Source organism: Mirounga angustirostris, unplaced genomic scaffold (genome assembly GCF_029215605.1).
Source record: "Mirounga angustirostris isolate CCGP_5_RB_7025 unplaced genomic scaffold, mMirAng1.0.hap1 SCAF_1, whole genome shotgun sequence".
NCBI lineage: Eukaryota > Metazoa > Chordata > Mammalia > Carnivora > Phocidae > Mirounga > Mirounga angustirostris.
The window spans coordinates 211,035,810-211,054,026 of NW_026991709.1; the positions used below are offsets into that span (position 1 = coordinate 211,035,810).

At 52.7% G+C, this 18,217-nt stretch overlaps 1 protein-coding gene across 1 annotated transcript in view; it reads left to right on the forward strand.

Moving 5' to 3' along the window:
• C3 (complement C3) overlaps window positions 1-18,217 on the forward strand; it is a 37,716-nt gene that overhangs the window by 5,942 nt on the left and 13,557 nt on the right. Inside the window, exons 13-23 of the mRNA XM_045863187.3 lie at window positions 14-220; window positions 596-754; window positions 1,291-1,420; window positions 1,649-1,720; window positions 1,887-2,090; window positions 8,953-9,061; window positions 9,322-9,407; window positions 14,173-14,315; window positions 14,411-14,623; window positions 17,332-17,398; window positions 17,496-17,582. Of these exons, the coding sequence (XP_045719143.1) occupies window positions 14-220; window positions 596-754; window positions 1,291-1,420; window positions 1,649-1,720; window positions 1,887-2,090; window positions 8,953-9,061; window positions 9,322-9,407; window positions 14,173-14,315; window positions 14,411-14,623; window positions 17,332-17,398; window positions 17,496-17,582 (1,477 nt within the window). The remainder of the gene's footprint in view (window positions 1-13; window positions 221-595; window positions 755-1,290; window positions 1,421-1,648; window positions 1,721-1,886; window positions 2,091-8,952; window positions 9,062-9,321; window positions 9,408-14,172; window positions 14,316-14,410; window positions 14,624-17,331; window positions 17,399-17,495; window positions 17,583-18,217) is intronic.

The following is an 18,217-nucleotide window of genomic DNA, read 5'->3' on the forward strand; positions in this document are numbered from 1 at the left end:
TTGTTCCCCCCAGATCATGAACAAAGGGAAGATTTTGAAGGTGGGCCGCCAGAAGCGGGAACCTGGCCAGGACCTGGTCGTCATGCCTCTGACCATCACTACGGACTTCATTCCTTCCTTCCGCCTGGTGGCTTATTACACAGTCCTTGACAACAAGGGCCAGAGGGAGGTGGTGGCCGATTCCGTGTGGGTGGATGTCAAGGACTCCTGTATGGGCACGGTAAGCTTCCCAAGCCTTCCTCTGCACCCAGCCTGGGACTCCCCACTTGGCCAGTGCTTTCTCAGTCTCTGCCTCTCTCCAGCCTTCCGGGTGGGCTCTCCACGGTGGTCATAGCGTCTCTGCCTCTGTCTTCTCCTTTCCCAGCCCCTTCTCTCCCCCACCCCACACCTACACCCCCCCTTGCTCCCGGTGCACCGCTCTGTTTCAGCCTCGGGGCGGGGCCTCTCTTGCTCCCACGTTTTCTCTCTCCTGGCCTTCCTGCCTTCGTTCCCTCTGGCTCCAGCAGCACCACAACTGCCCTCGGCTGACCGAGACCCGGCCTGGGCAGCGCTGACCCCTCACTCCTGCCCCCCCCCGTCCACCACCCCCCCACAGCTGGTGGTGAAAGGTGGCAGGAAGGACGAGAGGCCACACCTGCCTGGACAGCAGATGATCCTCAAGATCCAGGGTGACCCGGGGGCCCGAGTGGGGCTCGTGGCGGTGGACAAGGGTGTGTTCGTGCTGAACAAGAAGAACAAGTTGACTCAGAGCAAGGTGCGCCCCCGGCCGCTACGGTCGGGTGGAAGGCAGCAGAGGCAAAGGGGTGGCGTTGGGTTGAGGTGGCGGTGGCGCTGCGGAGGGCACCGGAAGGGGGGTCAGGCGTGGGCTGGAAGGAGGTCGGAGCGGACACAGGTGGGCTGGACGTTAAGGCTGCAGAAGGGGGGCGCCTGGATGGCTCAGTTGGTTAAGCAACTGCCTTTGGCTCAGGTCATGATCCCAGGGTCCTGGGATCGAGTCCCACATCGGGCTCCCAGCTCAGCGGGGAGCCTGCTTCTCCCTCTGCCCCTCTCCTCTCTCATGCTGTTTCTCTCTCGCTCGCTCTCTAATAAATAAATAAATAAAAATAAAATCTTTAAAAAAAAAAAAAAGCCTGCAGAAGGGAGTGCGGATGGACAAGCCCACGCTGGGGGTGGTCGTGGCCACGGCCGGGTCGCAGCTCTGAGACGGGTCTGGGGACGAGAACGGAAGGGCGGGTGGGCGCGTTGGCCAGGGCGTGGAGGCCGCGGCCGTGACCCCTTTGGGCCCTGCAGATCTGGAACGTGGTGGAGAAGGCAGACATCGGCTGCACGGCGGGCAGCGGGAAGGACTATGCCGGGGTCTTCACGGACGCGGGGCTGGCCCTCAAGACCAACATAAACCTGCAGACGGCCCAGAGGACAAGTGAGCGCCGGGGAGGGCAGGGTGGAGGGCAGGGTTCTGGGGTCAGGCGGCCCCGGGTTCAAGTCCTGCCTCCGCCACCACCTAGCAAGCCACTGCTCTCTGAGCCTCAGTTTCCTCCTCTGTCAAATGGGAGCAACAACTCCCCTCCCCCGTGGCTACGGAGAGGAGTACATCGAGGACTCGTGGTCGGTGCTTAATCCATCCCGTTGCTGTCCGCCTGCCCCTCAGCTCTTGAGTGCCCCAAACCAGCCGCCCGGCGCCGCCGCTCCGTCCGGCTCATGGAGAAGAGGCTAGACAAAGGTGGGAGCCCTGCCCGCCCCCTGCCCCCTGCCCACACGGGGCCCCAGCCAAGGAGGGAGGCGGCAGGGCCTGGCCTTGGGGTCGGCCTCCCCGCGGCGCTGTCCCGAGTTCCTCCTGCTCCAAGGCCCCGGGCTGAGGGCGTGACGTGGGGTCTGTGCCCCCCCAGAGGGCCAGTACCCGCTGGACGTGCGCAAGTGCTGCAAGGATGGCATGCGGGACAACCCCATGAAGTTCCCCTGCGAGCGCAGGGCCCAGTTCATCTTCCACGAGGAGAAGGAGCGGTGCGTGAAGGCCTTCCTCGACTGCTGCAACTATATCACCCAGCTGCGGCTCCAGCACAGCCACGATGGCCCCCTGGGACTGGCCCGGAGTGAGTCTGCTGCGGGGGGGGGGGGGGGGACGCTGAGGACGGAGGGGCCTGCCTGAGGGGGAAGGGGGCCTGTCTGAGGGGGGAGGGGGCCTGTCTGAGGGAGGAGGGGGCCTGTCTGAGGGAGGAGGGCCTGTCTGAGGGAAGAAGGGGCCTGTCTGAGGGAGGAGGGGGCCTGTCTGAGGGAGGAGGGGGCCTGTCTGAGGGAGGAGGGGGCCTGTCTGAGGGAGAAGGGCCTGTCTGAGGGGGAAGGGGGCCTGTCTGAGGGGGGAGGGGCCTGTCTGAGGGGAAGGGGGCCTGTCTGAGGGGGAAGGGCTTGTCTGAGGGGAAAGGGGGCCTGTCTGAGGGAGGAGGGGGCCTGTCTGAGGGAGGAGGGCCTGTCTGAGGGAAGAGGGGGCCTGTCTGAGGGAGGAGGGGGCCTGTCTGAGGGAGGAGGGGGCCTGTCTGAGGGAGGAGGGGGCCTGTCTGAGGGGGAGGAGGGCCTGTCTGAGGGGAAAGAAGGCCTGTCTGAGGGAGGAGGGGGCCTGTCTGAGGGAGGAGGGCCTGTCTGAGGGAAGAGGGGGCCTGTCTGAGGGAGGAGGGGGCCTGTCTGAGGGAGGAGGGGGCCTGTCTGAGGGAGGAGGGCCTGTCTGAGGGGGAAGGGGGCCTGTCTGAGGGGGGAGGGGCCTGTCTGAGGGGAAGGGGGCCTGTCTGAGGGGGAAGGGCTTGTCTGAGGGGAAAGGGGGCCTGTCTGAGGGAGGAGGGGGCCTGTCTGAGGGAGGAGGGGGCCTGTCTGAGGGGGAGGAGGGCCTGTCTGAGGGGAAAGAAGGCCTGTCTGAGGGAGGAGGGGGCCTGTCTGAGGGAGGAGGGCCTGTCTGAGGGAAGAGGGGGCCTGTCTGAGGGAGGAGGGGGCCTGTCTGAGGGAGGAGGGGGTCTGTCTGAGGGGGGGTAGGGCTTGTCTGAGGGAGGAGGGGGCCTGCCTGAGGGGGAAGGGGGCCTGTCTGAGGGAGGAGGGGCCTGTCTGAGGGGAAGGGGGCCTGTCTGAGGGAGGAGGGGGCCTGTCTGAGAGAGGAGGACCTGTCTGAGGGAAGAGGGGGCCTGTCTGAGGGAGGAGGGCCTGTCTGAGGGAAGAGGGGGCCTGTCTGAGGGAAGAGAGGGCCTGTCTGAGGGAGGAGGGGGCCTGTCTGAGGGAGGAGGGGGCCTGTCTGAGGGGGAAGAGGGCCTGTCTGAGGGAGGAGAGGGCCTGTCTGAGGGGGAAGGGGGCCTGTCTGAGGGGGAGGAAGGCCTGTCTGAGGGGAAAGGGGGCCTGCCTGAGGGGGAAGGGGGCCTGTCTGAGGGAGGAGGACCTGTCTGAGGGAAGAGGGGGCCTGTCTGAGAGAAGAGGGGGCCTGTCTGAGGGAGGAGGGGGCCTGTCTGAGGGAGGAGGGGGCCTGTCTGAGGGAGGAGGACCTGTCTGAGGGAGGAGGACCTGTCTGAGGGAAGAGGGGGCCTGTCTGAGGGGGAAGGACCTGTCTGAGGGGAAAGGGGGCCTGTCTGAGGGGGAAGGACCTGTCTGAGGGGAAAAGGGGCCTGTCTGAGGGAGGAAGGCCTGCTTGAGGGAAGAGGGGGCCTGTCTGAGGGGGAAGAGGGCCTGCCTGAGGGGGAAGGGGGCCTGTCTGAGGGGGAAGGACCTGTCTGAGGGAGGAGGGGGCCTGTCTGAGGGAGGAGGGGGCCTGTCTGAGGGAGGAGGGGGTCTGTCTGAGGGAGGAGGGGGCCTGTCTGAGGGAAGAGGGGGCCTGTCTGAGGGGGAAGGACCTGTCTGAGGGGAAAGGGGGCCTGTCTGAGGGAGGAGGGGGCCTGTCTGAGGGGAAAGAGGGCCTGTCTGAGGGAGGAGGGCCTGTCTGAGGGAAGAGGGGGCCTGTCTGAGGGAGGAGGGGGCCTGTCTGAGGGAGGAGGGGGCCTGTCTGAGGGAGGAGGGGGTTTGTCTGAGGGAAGGAGGCCTCTCTGAGAGGAAAGAGGGCCGATCTGAGGGGAAGGGGGCCTGTCTGAGGGGGAAGGGGGCCTGTCTGAGGAGGAGGAAGGCCTGTCTGAGGGAGGAGGGCCTGTCTGAGGGAAGAGGGGGCCTGTCTGAGGGGGAGGGGCCTGTCTGAGGGGGAAGGGCCTGTCTGAGGGGGAAGGGCCTGTCTGAGGGAGGAGGGGGCCTGTCTGAGGGAGGAGGGCCTGTCTGAGGGAGGAGGGGGCCTGTCTGAGGGAGGAGGAGGCCTGTCTGAGGGAGGAGGGCCGATCTGAGGGGAAGGGGGCCTGTCTGAGGGGGAAGGGGGCCTGTCTGAGGAGGAGGAGGGCCTGTCTGAGGGAAGAGGGGACCTGTCTGAGGGAGGAGGGGGTCTGTCTGAGGGAAGGAGGCCTCTCTGAGAGGGAGGAGGGCCGATCTGAGGGGAAGGGGGCCTGTCTGAGGGGGAAGGGGGCCTGTCTGAGGGGGAAGGGGGCCTGTCTGAGGAGGAGGAGGGCCTGTCTGAGGGAAGAGGGGGCCTGTCTGAGGGGGAAGGGCCTGTCTGAGGAAGGAGGGCCTGTCTGAGGGAAGAGGGGGCCTGTCTGAGGAGGAAGGGCCTGTCTGAGGGAGGAGGGGCCTGTCTGAGGGGGAAGGGGGCCTGTCTGAGGGAGGAGGGGCCTGTCTGAGGGGGAAGGCGGCCTGTCTGAGGGAAGAGGGGGCCTGTCTGAGGGAGGAGGGGGCCTGTCTGAGGGAGGAGGACCTGTCTGAGGGAAGAGGGGGCCTGTCTGAGGGAGGAGGGGGCCTGTCTGAGGGAGGAGGGGGGTCTGTCTGAGGGAAGGAGGCCTCTCTGAGAGGGAGGAGGGCCGATCTAAGGGGGAAGGGGGCCTGTCTGAGGGAGGAGGACCTGTCTGAGGGAAGAGGGGGCCTGTCTGAGGGGAAGGGGGCCTGTCTGAGGGAGGAGGGGGCCTGTCTGAGGGGAAAGAGGGCCTGTCTGAGGGGGAAGGGCCTGTCTAAGGGGGAGGAGAGCCTGTCTGAGGGGGAAGAGGGCCTGTCTGAGGGAAGAGGGCCTGTCTGAGGGAAGAGGGGGCCTTTCTGAGACAGAGGGGCCTGTCTGAGGGGGAAGGACCTCTCTGAGGGGAAAGGGGGCCTGTCTGAGGGAGGAGGGGGCCTGTCTGAGGGAGGAGGACCTGTCTGAGGGAAGAGGGGGCCTGTCTGAGGGGGAAGGGGGCCTGTCTGAGGGAGGAGGGGGCCTGTCTGAGGGGAAAGAGGGCCTGTCTGAGGGGGAAGGGCCTGTCTGAGGGGGAGGAGAGCCTGTCTGAGGGGGAAGAGGGCCTGTCTGAGGGAAGAGGGCCTGTCTGAGGGAAGAGGGGGCCTTTCTGAGACAGAGGGGCCTGTCTGAGGGGGAAGGACCTGTCTGAGGGGAAAGGGGGCCTGTCTGAGGGAGGAGGGGGCCTGTCTGAGGGAGGAGGACCTGTCTGAGGGAAGAGGGGGCCTGTCTGAGGGAGGAGGGGGCCTGTCTGAGGGAGGAGGGGGTCTGTCTGAGGGGAAAGGGGGCCTGTCTGAGGGAGGAGGGGGCCTGTCTGAGGGAAGAGGACCTGTCTGAGGGAGGAGGGGGCCTGTCTGAGGGAGGAGGGGGTCTGTCTGAGGGAGAAGGACCTGTCTGAGGGGGAAGGGGGCCTGTCTGAGGAGGAGGAGGGCCTGTCTGAGGGAGGAGGGGGCCTGTCTGAGGGAGGAGGGGGTCTGTCTGAGGGAAGGAGGCCTGTCTGAGAGGGAGGAGGGCTGATCTGAGGGGAAGGGGGCCTGTCTGAGGAGGAAGGGGGCCTGTCTGAGGGAGGAGGGCCTGTCTGAGGGGAAAGGGGGCCTGTCTGAGGGAGGAGGGGCCTGTCTGAGGGGAAGGGGGCCTGTCTGAGGGGGAAAGGCCTGTCTGAGGGTAAGGGAGCCTGTCTGAGGGAGGAGGGGCCTGTCTGAGGGGGAAGGGCCTTTCTGAGGGGGAAGGGGGCCTGTCTGAGGGAGGAGGGTCTATCTGAGAGGGGGAAGGGCCTGTCTAAGGGGGAAGGGGACCTGTCTGAGAGGGAGGAGGGCCTGTCTGAGGGGGAAGGGCCTGTCTGAGGGAGGAGGGCCTGTCTGAGAGGGAGGAGGGCCTGTCTGAGGGGGAAGGGCCTGTCTGAGGGAGGAGGGTCTATCTGAGAGGGGGAAGGGCCTGTGTGAGGGGGAAGGGGGCCTGTCTGAGGGAGGAGGGCCTGTCTGAGAGGGGATGATGCCTCTGTCTGAGATGGGTTTTCAGCTTGTCTTTACCAAAGAAAGCTAATTTATGGTGCTTTCCAAAGAGGTGCCTAACTCAATGCCTAACAACCTCTGTCAGTTCATTTTCATTCATTCGTTCATTCATTCAGTTCTGGATAAGAGAAAACGTGTACCCACTTGAAACTTTACACCTCAGGCCAAATAAATCTTAAGCAAAGCCAAGAGAAATTTCTCTTATAATGACAGCATTTAAAGCACAATCAGAGCAGTCTCCATCACAAAGTGGCGCTGAGAGGACAGCCATTGCCTAACTGCCATTTGCTGAGAGGCTTTGAGCCCAGTGAGGCCTGATCCCTCCTTTTTAAAAATGCTTTTTAATGTGTCTTGATTAGGGAAAGATCTTTCTGCTAGGATGGGCGTTGTTGAAACTGAAGCCAGGGACAGCACACGGTGAACAGCACGGGACCTTTTGTGAGGGTCACCTTGGCAAATTCCCAGCTCATCCCACCCTTTCCAGATTGCTCTTTTTAACCATTTTATGCAGAGCCTTTGCTGCTCTGGTGATCGTTCTAATTGGCCCTTTGAACACTTCTTTTGCACATCCCACTGTTTCATGGGGGACCAGAAATTGTGTCCTTCAAATTGGGCTCCGAGAACAAAGGCCCATGTGAGCGAGCGGCTCTTGAAATCGAGGGAAATTACCTTATTAACTACAGGATGAAAAGTCACTAAAGATAATGCCTTTGCTTAAAAACTGAGGAAAAAGGGGAAATTTCACAGCAGCAGGCTGCCTGATCAAAGCAAAAATAATCCTCTTTTTTTTTTTTCTTTAAAGAGTCTCCAACAAAAGAAGTGGAAATGGGCATAAAAACCTTTTTTTCCCCTCTGAACTGTGTGAGGACCCACCACTCTGAACTAGCTCAGTGTGGATTTCCTAGAAGCAGAGATATTCTCCCAGAAAACCCAGCACAGTCACCAGAATTAGGACATTAATGTTGACTCGTTGTCACCACCAAACCCTCCAGCCCCATTCAAGTTGCGCCAGTGGTTTCGCTTTGGTTTGGTTTGGTTTGGTTTGGTCTGGTTTGGTTTGGTTTGGTCTGGTTTGGTTTGGGTTTAGGTCCTTTATAGGAAAAGGATCCGGTCCAGAATTGGACGTCGTATTTGCTGGTGGGGTCTCCTTAGTGTCCTTGGATCTGCCCAACCCCTGCAGAGCATCCATCTTGCAGTGACACTCATGTCCAGCTCTTTGGGGGGCTGTCCCGCCATTTGGGTTGGCTCGATGTTTCCTCATAATCACATTCAGCTTTTGCATTTTGGGCAGCACTGTCACAAAAGAGACATTGTGGCCTTCTTAGTGCATCCTATCAGGGGCCTTATGACCTTGATCCATCCCATTGTTGGTGATGTGACCCTTGATCACTTCGTTAGGCGGTGTGTCTGCTGGGTTGCTTCATGGTAAAGTTCCTCTTTGTTCCCTTATAGTTGCTTTTGGGAAACTTCTTTTTGCTATCAGATCACAGCAAAATTCAAGCCAGGGGAAATTTTCCCCCAGATCAATTTTTACTTAGCCTATATGACAGCAGGTAGGGGACTCCTTATATGGTAACACATATTTTTTTGTGCACACTTATATTTTTATTGTTTTTGTTGTTGTTGTTCTTTATTGTTTTGGCTCTTAAGAGGCAGTCACCTCTTAAAGGCAGACATGCCAAAGTGGACAGATATTTCTAAATCCTTTTAGCTGGAAGGCTAGCACTCCCTTCACCACCACCCCTAAAAAAGACCAAAGATTTCCAACGCACATGAACAAAGGATTTGCCCTTCAACCTGTGCAAAATATACTAACCTAGGCTTGCTGCATACTACTCCAGCGAACTACAGACTTCCTTTCTCAAAGAGGAAAATTAGACAAAAATATCTGATCTACCAGCATAGGGCTTACACGCGCTTGGGTGTTTTCATCCCCTAGCATTGTGTACTTTTTTTTAGCCAGTTGGGGGTGAGACAGAGAGTTGCTTACGTGTTCATACCCGAAAGGCACTTTGATGGGTTATTTCAGAATGTGAGTGGATTTAGGCATCAGTGGACTTCACCTACTTTGTTATTTGGCAGACCCAGAGCCAAGTTACAATCTGCCCATCATGTTTTGAAGAAAGCCCAGACAGGGTTGAGCCCTATTCTGGCCCCGCTTCATCTACTTGCTGATGGTGTCAGCCAGGCTTGAAAAGGCCACCCCCTCTCCGGGGGTCACCATCAGGTCTGGGGAGTCTGTCGAGCCCCCTGTTTGCTTCAGGACCATCACCATCAGATGCGGCAGGCAAGGAGCCTAGGAACCCTCAGGCTTAGAGAGAGGCTCGAGCGAATGCTTTCAATTCTATGAAAATTGGGGGAGGGGTAAATAATTTAACCAGCCTGGATTGTTTTTGCCTTTATACCAACACAGTTGTAAAATATAATTTTTAATAGTGTGTTTATGAAGGAAGGAGTCACAAAGGCAAACATGCCTGCCCCCCACCCCCCGCCCCACCCCACAAAGTCATCGCATGGCCATGGGTGTGTTTTGCTGCTAGGAACCCCTCCAGAGATACAGAGCTAAATATCTCCAGGGACAGTGGGGAAATAGGTCTGTCCCAAATCCAGATTGCTCCCCTCCCCACCCCTACCTCCCAGGTGACTTGGACGAGGAGATAGTGCCAGAAGAGGACATCGTTTCCCGAAGCCAGTTCCCTGAGAGCTGGCTGTGGACCATAGAGAATCTCAATGAACCCGAGAAAAATGGGTAAGACTTTATCACCTCCCAGACCAGCGCCTATAGCACCCCAGACTGGACCACTTAATTTGCATGCACCCCAACCCCCCTCTTTTCTTGAGTCACTGTGCAACCCCACAACCCAGCCTAGAAAAATTGGGAGTCAGGCTACTCACAATTTTGCCCAGCCGCCACCCCCCTCCAACCCTTCCCTTGGGGCCCCTCCACCCTGGCGCTCCCCCACAACCCGGACACAGGTCTTCTAATGCTCCCACATCTCCCCCATCCAGAATCTCCACGAAGACCATGAATGTGTTTTTGAAAGATTCCATCACCACATGGGAGATTCTGGCTGTGAGCTTGTCGAAGAACAAAGGTGAGAGAAGGCGGTGGCCCCACCCTCGGGAGGCAGGGACCCCAGGGCCACTGGCATTTTCTCACCCCATCCAGAGAGATCCCTGTTTCTTGGTGGCTGGAGGGGTGTCAGATCCTACTCTGTGGGTGACATGGTCAGTGCTTTTTGTAGACAGATTTTATTTTGAGAGCAGTTTTAGGCTCACAGCAAAATTGAGGGGAAGGTACAAAGATTCCCCACACACCCTCATTCCACCTCCCCACATGCACAGTCTGCCCGACTACCAGCACCCCACATCCAGCATGGGCCCGGCATCATCACCCCAAGTTCATAGTTGACGTTAGGGTTCACTCTTGGTGTTGTACAATCTATAGGTCTCGAACAAAGGTATAAGGGTGTATATCCACCATTGCAATATCATACAAGATAATCTGCAACCACAAACACCCTTAAAAGGTGATGTCGATAGGATGGTGGGTAGAGCAATTAAGAAAATGTAGAAGAAGCAGCAGAATGAAATGCATGATTGGAGCATCGGTGGTCAGGTTATGAAACCTGGCTGTCCCGGGCCCTCCACTGTGGAGAGCCGGCTGTGAGAGCCTGGGGAGTCCTGCCCGACATGGGTGGTCTCGAGCAGGGCAGGGAGCAGGATGAGAAGAGGGACGCATGAACTTTAAGCGCCAATTTTAAGTGGTGCCAAAAAACTCTGGCGCCCAGATAAGTAATATTTTCATGCAATCCTTTTATTTTATTTTATTTTATTATGTTGTGTTAATCACAGTACATTACATCATTAGTTTTTCATGCAATCATTTTTTAAAAATCAACATGAGTGCAAAAAAAAAAAATCCATGATGAACAAAACATCTACATTTTAAATAGAAGCCAGGGCCACACCAAGCCATACTGGAATTTGAGGCAAGAGGAAGAGAGAGCAGGGGGAGGGGCAGAGGGAGAAGCAGACCCCCTGCTGAGCAGGGAGCCCGACGCGGGACTCGATCCCAGTACCCTGGGATCATGACCTGAGCCGAAGGCAGACACTTAACCAACTAAGCCACCCAGGCGTCCTTTTTTTAAAATTTTTTAAAATTTTTTTAAAGATTTTGAGGTGTCCTTTAAATAAGAAAAGTTCTTGCAGCTTGAAAAAAGAAAGTTGAAAGCCACAAATTATTTATTTTTTAAAGATTTTATTTATTTATTTGAGAGAGAGAGGGCGGTAATAGAGAGAGCACCAGCAAGTAGGAGAGGGAGAAGCAGGTTCCCCGCTGAGCAGGGAGCCCGATGCGGGACTCGGTCCCAGGACCCTGAGATCATGACCTGAGCTGAAGGCAGACCCTTAACCAACTGAGCCCCCCAGGTGCCCCAAAAGCCACAGTTTAGATCCTTGTCCTGAAACCATGTTCCCTGAACCACTAGCAATCTGGCAAAGGTGCTTACCTGGGAGTTTGTTAGAAATTCAGAATCTTGGACCCCCCTCCTGACCTGCTGACTCAGAACCTGCATTTTAATACAGTCCCTAGGGGGTCTGTATGCATATAGAGCCACTCGTGTGGCTCTGAGCTGGATGGTTCTCTGTGGTAGGGCCCTGCCCTGTGCAGTGTAGGATGTTGAGCAGTGTTCATGGCCTCTACCTGCTAGATCCCAGTAGCACACCCCGCGCAGTTGTGACATGTCCCCAAAATATCCCCAGAAGTTGCCCAATGTCCCCTGGGTGGGATGGAGGGCAGAATCCTACAGGGCCCTGTGGTTTTGGGGTTCCGCTCTCCGTGCCCTTGTGATACCTTCTCGACATCATTGTCTCACCAGGCACGATTTTAACTCTCAACACATTATCTCAGTCAATGCTCACAACCACCCTACGAGCTTGGTACTATTATTCTCCTACAAATGAGGATACTGAAGCCAGGGAAGGAAGGTGACTTGCCCAAGATCACTGGGGGATGAACCTTCCAGGAACCCCATCTTAGAGCTTCAGAATAAATATTTTAGCATTGTAACCCACGAAACTTGGAAATTTCAGACTCCTGAGCTACTATGAATTCAAAAGTCAGGGTTACAAGCAGAGAGCTTCCCAAGCTTAAATGCCTGGGTTCAAATCCCAGGTCCTCCCTTGGGGAGCTTTGTGGCCTGAGTCAAGTTACTCAACCTCTCTGTGCTCATCCATAAAATGGGCACAATAGAAATAGTACCTACTCACAGTGTTGTTGGGAGGATTTTATGAACTAACACACAGGAAGCCCTTACAATGGTGCCTGGCATGTTATAACTGTCCGATGTGTGTGAGTTATTATTGGAGCCAATCATATTTTAGAGACCAAAGGGTAAATGCCTTTCAGAGATGCATGGACATTCCTCAAATCCCACAAATCATGCCACCAGAAGTCAGTCTTTTTTTTTTTAATTAATAGATTTTTTTAAAAACAGTTTTAAGTTTATAGAAACAATTGGGCAAAAAAGCACAGAGAGTTGCCACACACCCCTCCATTCCCCTCAGTTCCCATTCTTAACCCCTATTTGCATTAGGGTGGTACATTTGCTACAATTGATGGGCCCAAATGAATACATTATTTTTTGTTTGTTTAAGATTTATTAGAGAGAGAGAGAGTGGGAGGAGGGGCAGAGGGAGAGAGAGAATCCTGATGCAGACTCCCCGCTGAACGGGAAGCCCGATGTGGGAGCTCGATCTCATGACCCTGAGATCATGACCTGAGCAGAAACCAAGAATCGGACGCTTCACCGACTGAGCCACCCAGGTGCCCCTGGGTACATTATTATTAACTGCAGCCAATAGCTTAGGGCTCCACAACAGTGTTGTACCTTCTAAGGGTTTGGACAAACTTGTAACGACATGTTTCACTGCCTTAAAAGTGACACAGATCGTGTGTCAGAAGTCCTTCCATCTTGTCCGAAGGGAAGAGCTCAGTCTGGGGCAAGCACGCCTTCGTCTCTCCTGCTCTTGTTGAACAACTTCGATCAGCAAGGAGAGGGGAGCAGGTGCAGCTTTCTGCACCAGCTAACCAGTATTGAACAAAACCGTTTTGCTTTCCTTGAGGGAACCTCCTATTTGTGGTGCAAAACCTGGCTTTTCACACACCACAGTAAATTAAATTTGAGTTTAAAAACGTCAAAATAGAGGCATCTGACTGGCTCAGTTGGTGGAGGGTGCCACTCTTGATCTCGGGGTTGTGAGTTCGAGCCCCAGACTGGGTGTAGAGATGACTAAAAAATAAACTTTTTTTTTTTTTATGTAAAAACAAATAGTAGATAAGAAATGGTAAATAGCTCCGTGACTAGAGCAGACACCCCAAGGGCGATGAATAAATGACCAGAGGTTAAGAAATAAGGATTTCGTTCCAGCCTCTGGTAATTTTTTTCACCACTGAAGAATAAGAAAAAAAAAAATCTTAATAGATTTCTTAGTGTAACATTATTTTTATTTGTTTTATTTTTTTTAGCGTAACATTATTTTCAATACAATGTTTTTGCAAATTTCCTTGCATCAACCCTTTGCTTGAATTTAATGCAGTAATCGTATCGCAAATAACCATTGTTTCTGGCATCATTTTCACTCCCTGTAGATAGGCCTTGTCCATCGGAAATACAATGCAAGCTTTGTGTCATTTCAAATTTTCTGGTAGCCCCATAAAAAAGGAATAGTGAGGGGCGCCTGGCTGGCTCAGTTCATAGAGCGTGTGACTCTTGATCTCAGGGTCGTGAGTTCAAGCCCCACGCTGGGCATGGAGCCTACTTGAAAAAGAAAAGAAAAGAAAAGGAGTAGATGAAATCAATTTTATTATATATTTTCCTTAACCAAATATATTCAAAATACTATTCTTTCAACATTTTTTATTCTTTCAACATTTTGTAAACATCCACAAACCACTGTCACACTACAAGGATAATGTTACAAGGATAAATATGTTAATACTTAAGAATAACCTATTAACATCTCAAAATTATGAATAATATATTTTACTTCTGTTTGTACTAAGCCTTTGAAATCTAGCACGTATTTTATACCTGCAGAGCATCCCAATTAGGGTGCTAGCCTTTTTTTTTTTTTTTTAAGATTTTATTTCTACTCTTAAGTCATCTCTTCACCCAACGTGGGGCTCAAACTCACAACCCCGAGATCCCGAGTCACATGCTTCCCTGACTGAGCCAGCCAGGTGCCCCTAGCCTTTCATTGGAAATACTTTGATCTGTATTTTAGGATTTGTAAAATGTACAGCTGAAAAGGTAGATTGGCCTATCCAAGTTATTCCAAACATACGCTAAAAAGTTTTCCAATCACTGAATCAGGCATCATTTTCTAAATTGAGGTATTTTTCACATACCATAAAAGTCACCCTTTGAAAGTGTACAATTCAAGGGGTTATAGTATATTCACGATGAACATCAGTTTTTAAGTTTAAATCTGAGTGAAGTGAGATGAAATAAAAGTAGGAATCCGGTTCCCACTGGAGCTAACCACATTCCAAGTGCCCAGTGACTACATGGAGCTCAGGCTACCATTTTGGAGAGCACAGATATGGACCCCTCAGTTATGCTTGAGTTCCTCCCACCTGCACACATACCTATGAATAAAACCACGAAAGAAAATGGAAATCGTCCCATCACAGCAATGTCCAGCTGCCATGCCACCACCATCGGCAAATGTACCACCGAAGCTGTGTAGTCTGGGGGCTTCTACAAACACAGGCTGAGCTTGGCACAGCTCCTGCAGGCAGGGGTGAGCACTGAGACACTGTCCGCCTCCTTCCCTTGACACTCCTCTCCCGGGCAGGGATCTGCGTGGCTGACCCCTATGAGGTCACAGTGATGCAAGACTTCTTCATTGACCTGCGGCTACCCTACTCTGTCGTGCGCAATGAGCAGGTGGAGATCCGAGCCGTGCTCTACAATTACCAGGAAGTGGGGGAGCTCAAGGTGGGTCCCTGGGGCGGCAGAGGCATGATGGAGAGCTTGGTGGGGGTGGGGGATCCGTGGCACATACCCCTGACTGATTCTCTCTCCCCTGACAGGTCAGGGTGGAACTGCTCTACAACCCAGCCTTCTGCAGCATGGCCACCTCCAAGAAGCGCTACCAGCAGACTGTAGAAATCCCAGCCAAGTCCTCAGTGGCCGTGCCTTATGTCATTGTGCCTTTGAAGGTCGGCCTATATGAGGTGGAGGTCAAGGCCGCTGTTTACAGGCATTTCATCAGCGATGGTGTCAAGAAGACCTTGAAGGTCGTGGTGAGTCCTTGGGGCACCTGCTGCCCCTTGTCCTTCAGGAGAGTCTCCTGTCTCCTCCTGCTGTCAATCCAGGTTGGAGACCCAAACTCTGAGACACTAAGAGCGTCCAGTGTCCAGCTTAGGAAATTTAGGAGTCCTACAAGTTTGGAAGCAGGGCCGGGATTAGGGTAAGTGAGTGAGGACTTTTAGGGGGCACCAAAAAACCCAGTCATAAAAACCAGTGATACGTTTTTAAAGGAAAATGTATTTTAATATCAAATATGATATTTTTAACACATTTCAGCATATAGGAGTTTTTTTTTTTATTTTAAAAATCTTGAGAAAACATGTTTCACAAAACAAAATTTTTTTAAAGATGTTATTTACTTATTTGACAGTGAGAGAGAGCATAAGTAAGCAGAGAGGGAGGCAGAGGGAGAAGGAGAAGGAGGCTCCCCGCTGAGCAGAGAGCCTGACACGGGGCTTGATCCCAGGACTCTGGGATCATGACCTGAGCCGAAGGCAGACGTTTAACCGACTGAGCCACCCAGGCGCCCCACACAAAACAAATTTTAGAAAGCAGTAACATACAATGTGAGAACATAAGAACTTCTAGTTTTAAGTATGATTTTCACCCTTAGGATATATGTTAACAGTTACATTTCTACTCTTTCCTACAGTGACGAACATTCGCAAATATAATAGGAGATCAAGTCATTAATAAAAATTTTTATTTTTTTTAAATCCTATCATCTCTTATTAATATTTTCAAGCAATATGTGAGATCATAAATAAGAGCGACAGTATTTTAATACAATGTTGTAAGGATTCAAAATTAATACCAAAAAAAATCTGTGATGAGGGCGCCTGGGTGGCTCAGTCGTTAAGCGTCTGCCTTCGGCTCAGGTCATGATCCCGGGGTCCCGGGATCGAGTCCCACATCGGGCTCCCTGCTCGGTGGGAAGCCTGCTTCTCCCTCTCCCACTCCCCCTGCTTGTGTTCCTGCTCTCGCTGTCTCTCTCTCTGTCAAATAAATAAATAAAATCTTAAAAAAAAAAAAAATCTGTGATGAACAAAAGATCAAAGTTTTAAACAGAGAGGATCTGACAATATCATCTCAAGCCATATTTAGCTTCCCTGAAGCTACAGGGAAAATATGGCCCCCATATATGTGTCTTTTTTTAATGGTTAAAACAGATTAATGGTTAATTTCCCCCCAAAAAATGTTAAAGTCGTTGAAAAAATATTGAAACACTGAAAAGCAAATGCTTTAAAACTGACAGTGCTATTTTATAGTGAAATGTCTTATTTATACCCAAACCAATATAATTTTTCTTTCCTGACTTTAATGGAAGCAAACTCCTATTCTTTTTTTTTAAAGATTTTATTTTTAAGTGATCTCTACACCCAACATGGGACTTGAACTTACAGCCCTGAGATCAAGAGTCACACGCCCTACCTTCCGACCAGGCCAGCCAGGTGCACCCAAACTCATTTTTTTTTCCAGCTACTTTAATGTTCTGGAATATAATTAACCATTAAAATATACATAAAAATACATATCTAGGAGCACTTTTTTTAAGTTCTTTTTTTTTTTTTTTTTTTAGTAAGCTGGAACTCACAACCCCTAGCTCAGGAGTCACATGCTCTCCTCACTGTGCCAGCCAGGGGCCCCTAGGGGCACATTTCTTATTATCCCTTTTGCCTGGGGCCCCAGCATGGCTCAGTGTGGCACTGATGGGATGAAAACCTAGGAGGGTGGTTAGAGCCTGCATGGTCTCATGCCCGAGAGCCAGTGTGCCCACAACTTCCCAATTCTGCACTCTCTGATGCTGGTAACTTGAAGTCTGCCATGGAGGAGATATTCACAGCACGTAAATTAGCAGCGCTACAATGGAGGATCTTTTCTTCCTGGAGAGCTGGGTGTCAGATATTTACCAGCATGCCATTGGAGGAGACTCTGTCTCCAAAGGAAAATTTGGGCATTATTATCAGCCTACCAGCCTATCAGCCTAGGCATAAACAGCTGCAGTCCACCATGGAGGTCTTTCTGTAGACACAGGAGAGCATCAGTTGGGACTCTGATACTAAGACAGCCCCTATTTTAACTGAGTACTTACTATGTGCCAGGCATTGTGCTGAGTACTTTATGCACATTCTTTTGTTCTAGAGATGTTTGAAAAGCACTGAATTAAAAACACAGACTTTCTTGGGTCATTTAGCCTGACTGCCTCCCCAACCCCCCCAAAAAAAACCAGACTGCACTGTTAAACCCCGGCTCTCTTCTACCAGCTGTGTGACGTTGGGCAAGTGACTTCACCTTTCTGTGCATCCCACCTTTGAGATGGGAGTTATAATGGTGGTACTCCCCCGACCGGGTTTGTTGCAAAGGTAAAAGGTTAACCCCAGAGAGCAAAGAAAGCACCTTAGCATAGAGGAAGCTTTCAAAAGGGTTTGTTATTTTGCTAGCAATGTATAATTTTGTTATTAATTCCCAGGACAACCATATGAAGTAGATGTTTGTATTGCTTCCTCTTTTGAAGGGAGGAAGCTGAGGCACAGAGAAGTTAAGTAACTGACTCCTGGTCACACAGCTGGGATAGGTGATGCCATTGTGCCTATGCTACGTAATCCCCAGAAGGACAGTGTCTTTGCTGACCAGTTGTGTGTGTCTGTTCCTTTATTCACCCGACCTCCCCCCCCCCGCCCCCCATCCCAACACGGTTCAGCCCGAGGGAGTCAGAGTCAACAAGACTGTGGCCATTCACACACTGAATCCAGAACAGAAGGGCCAAGGTGAGTCAGCCACAGCAGAGGGGCTGAGGTCTGGGTGGCGATGCAGGACCTGGTGGGAGAGGGCTGTTGCCATCCTTCTCTCCCGTTCCACCCACAGGGGGAGAGCAGCAAGTGAAGGTCCGTGCGGCAGACCTGAGCGACCAAGTCCCAGACACAGATTCTGAGACCAGGATCCTCCTGCAAGGTGACCACCACTGGCTCTAACCCAGGAAGGCACAACCCTGGAGAAGGGGGACCCAGCTCCCCCTAATTCCGAAGATATTCACTACTGTGCCTCCCCTCTCCACTTCCATTGGGACAGCTGGCCACCTCCTTGATCTGTTTTATAGAAGGCTCCAGGCAGTATTTAGTTCAGCAAATAGCTTTTGCAGATAAAGAAGTTTAAATGAGAAACAGTATAGTTCAAGAGCAGGAGATTTTGGAACTTAAATGCCTGGGATGGAGGACTGGAGCAAGAAGAAGGGAAAAGAAGTTGCTGGAAAGGCACCTTGCAAGCAGTAAGGTTTTGGGGGAGAGACCCTTGGTTTCCTCATCTGTGATGGGAGCGAATAACAGTTCCTATACCAAAGGGTTGTTGAGAGGATTAAATGAGATACTAGATGAGGTTCTCTAGAACAGCGCTTGGCAAACAGCATTAAGCACGATCTAAGTATTCATGACGATTGTTACCGGAATTAATTTGCCACCGGTGTAACGAGAGGACTCAGGGACCAGAGTTCTCCCATGAAGCACAAGCCCCCCTTCCCTACAAGTGTAGACCCCCCTGCCCTTGCCTCGTCCACTCAGCGTGCTGCTCCCTTCGATCACATCCTCCTCAGC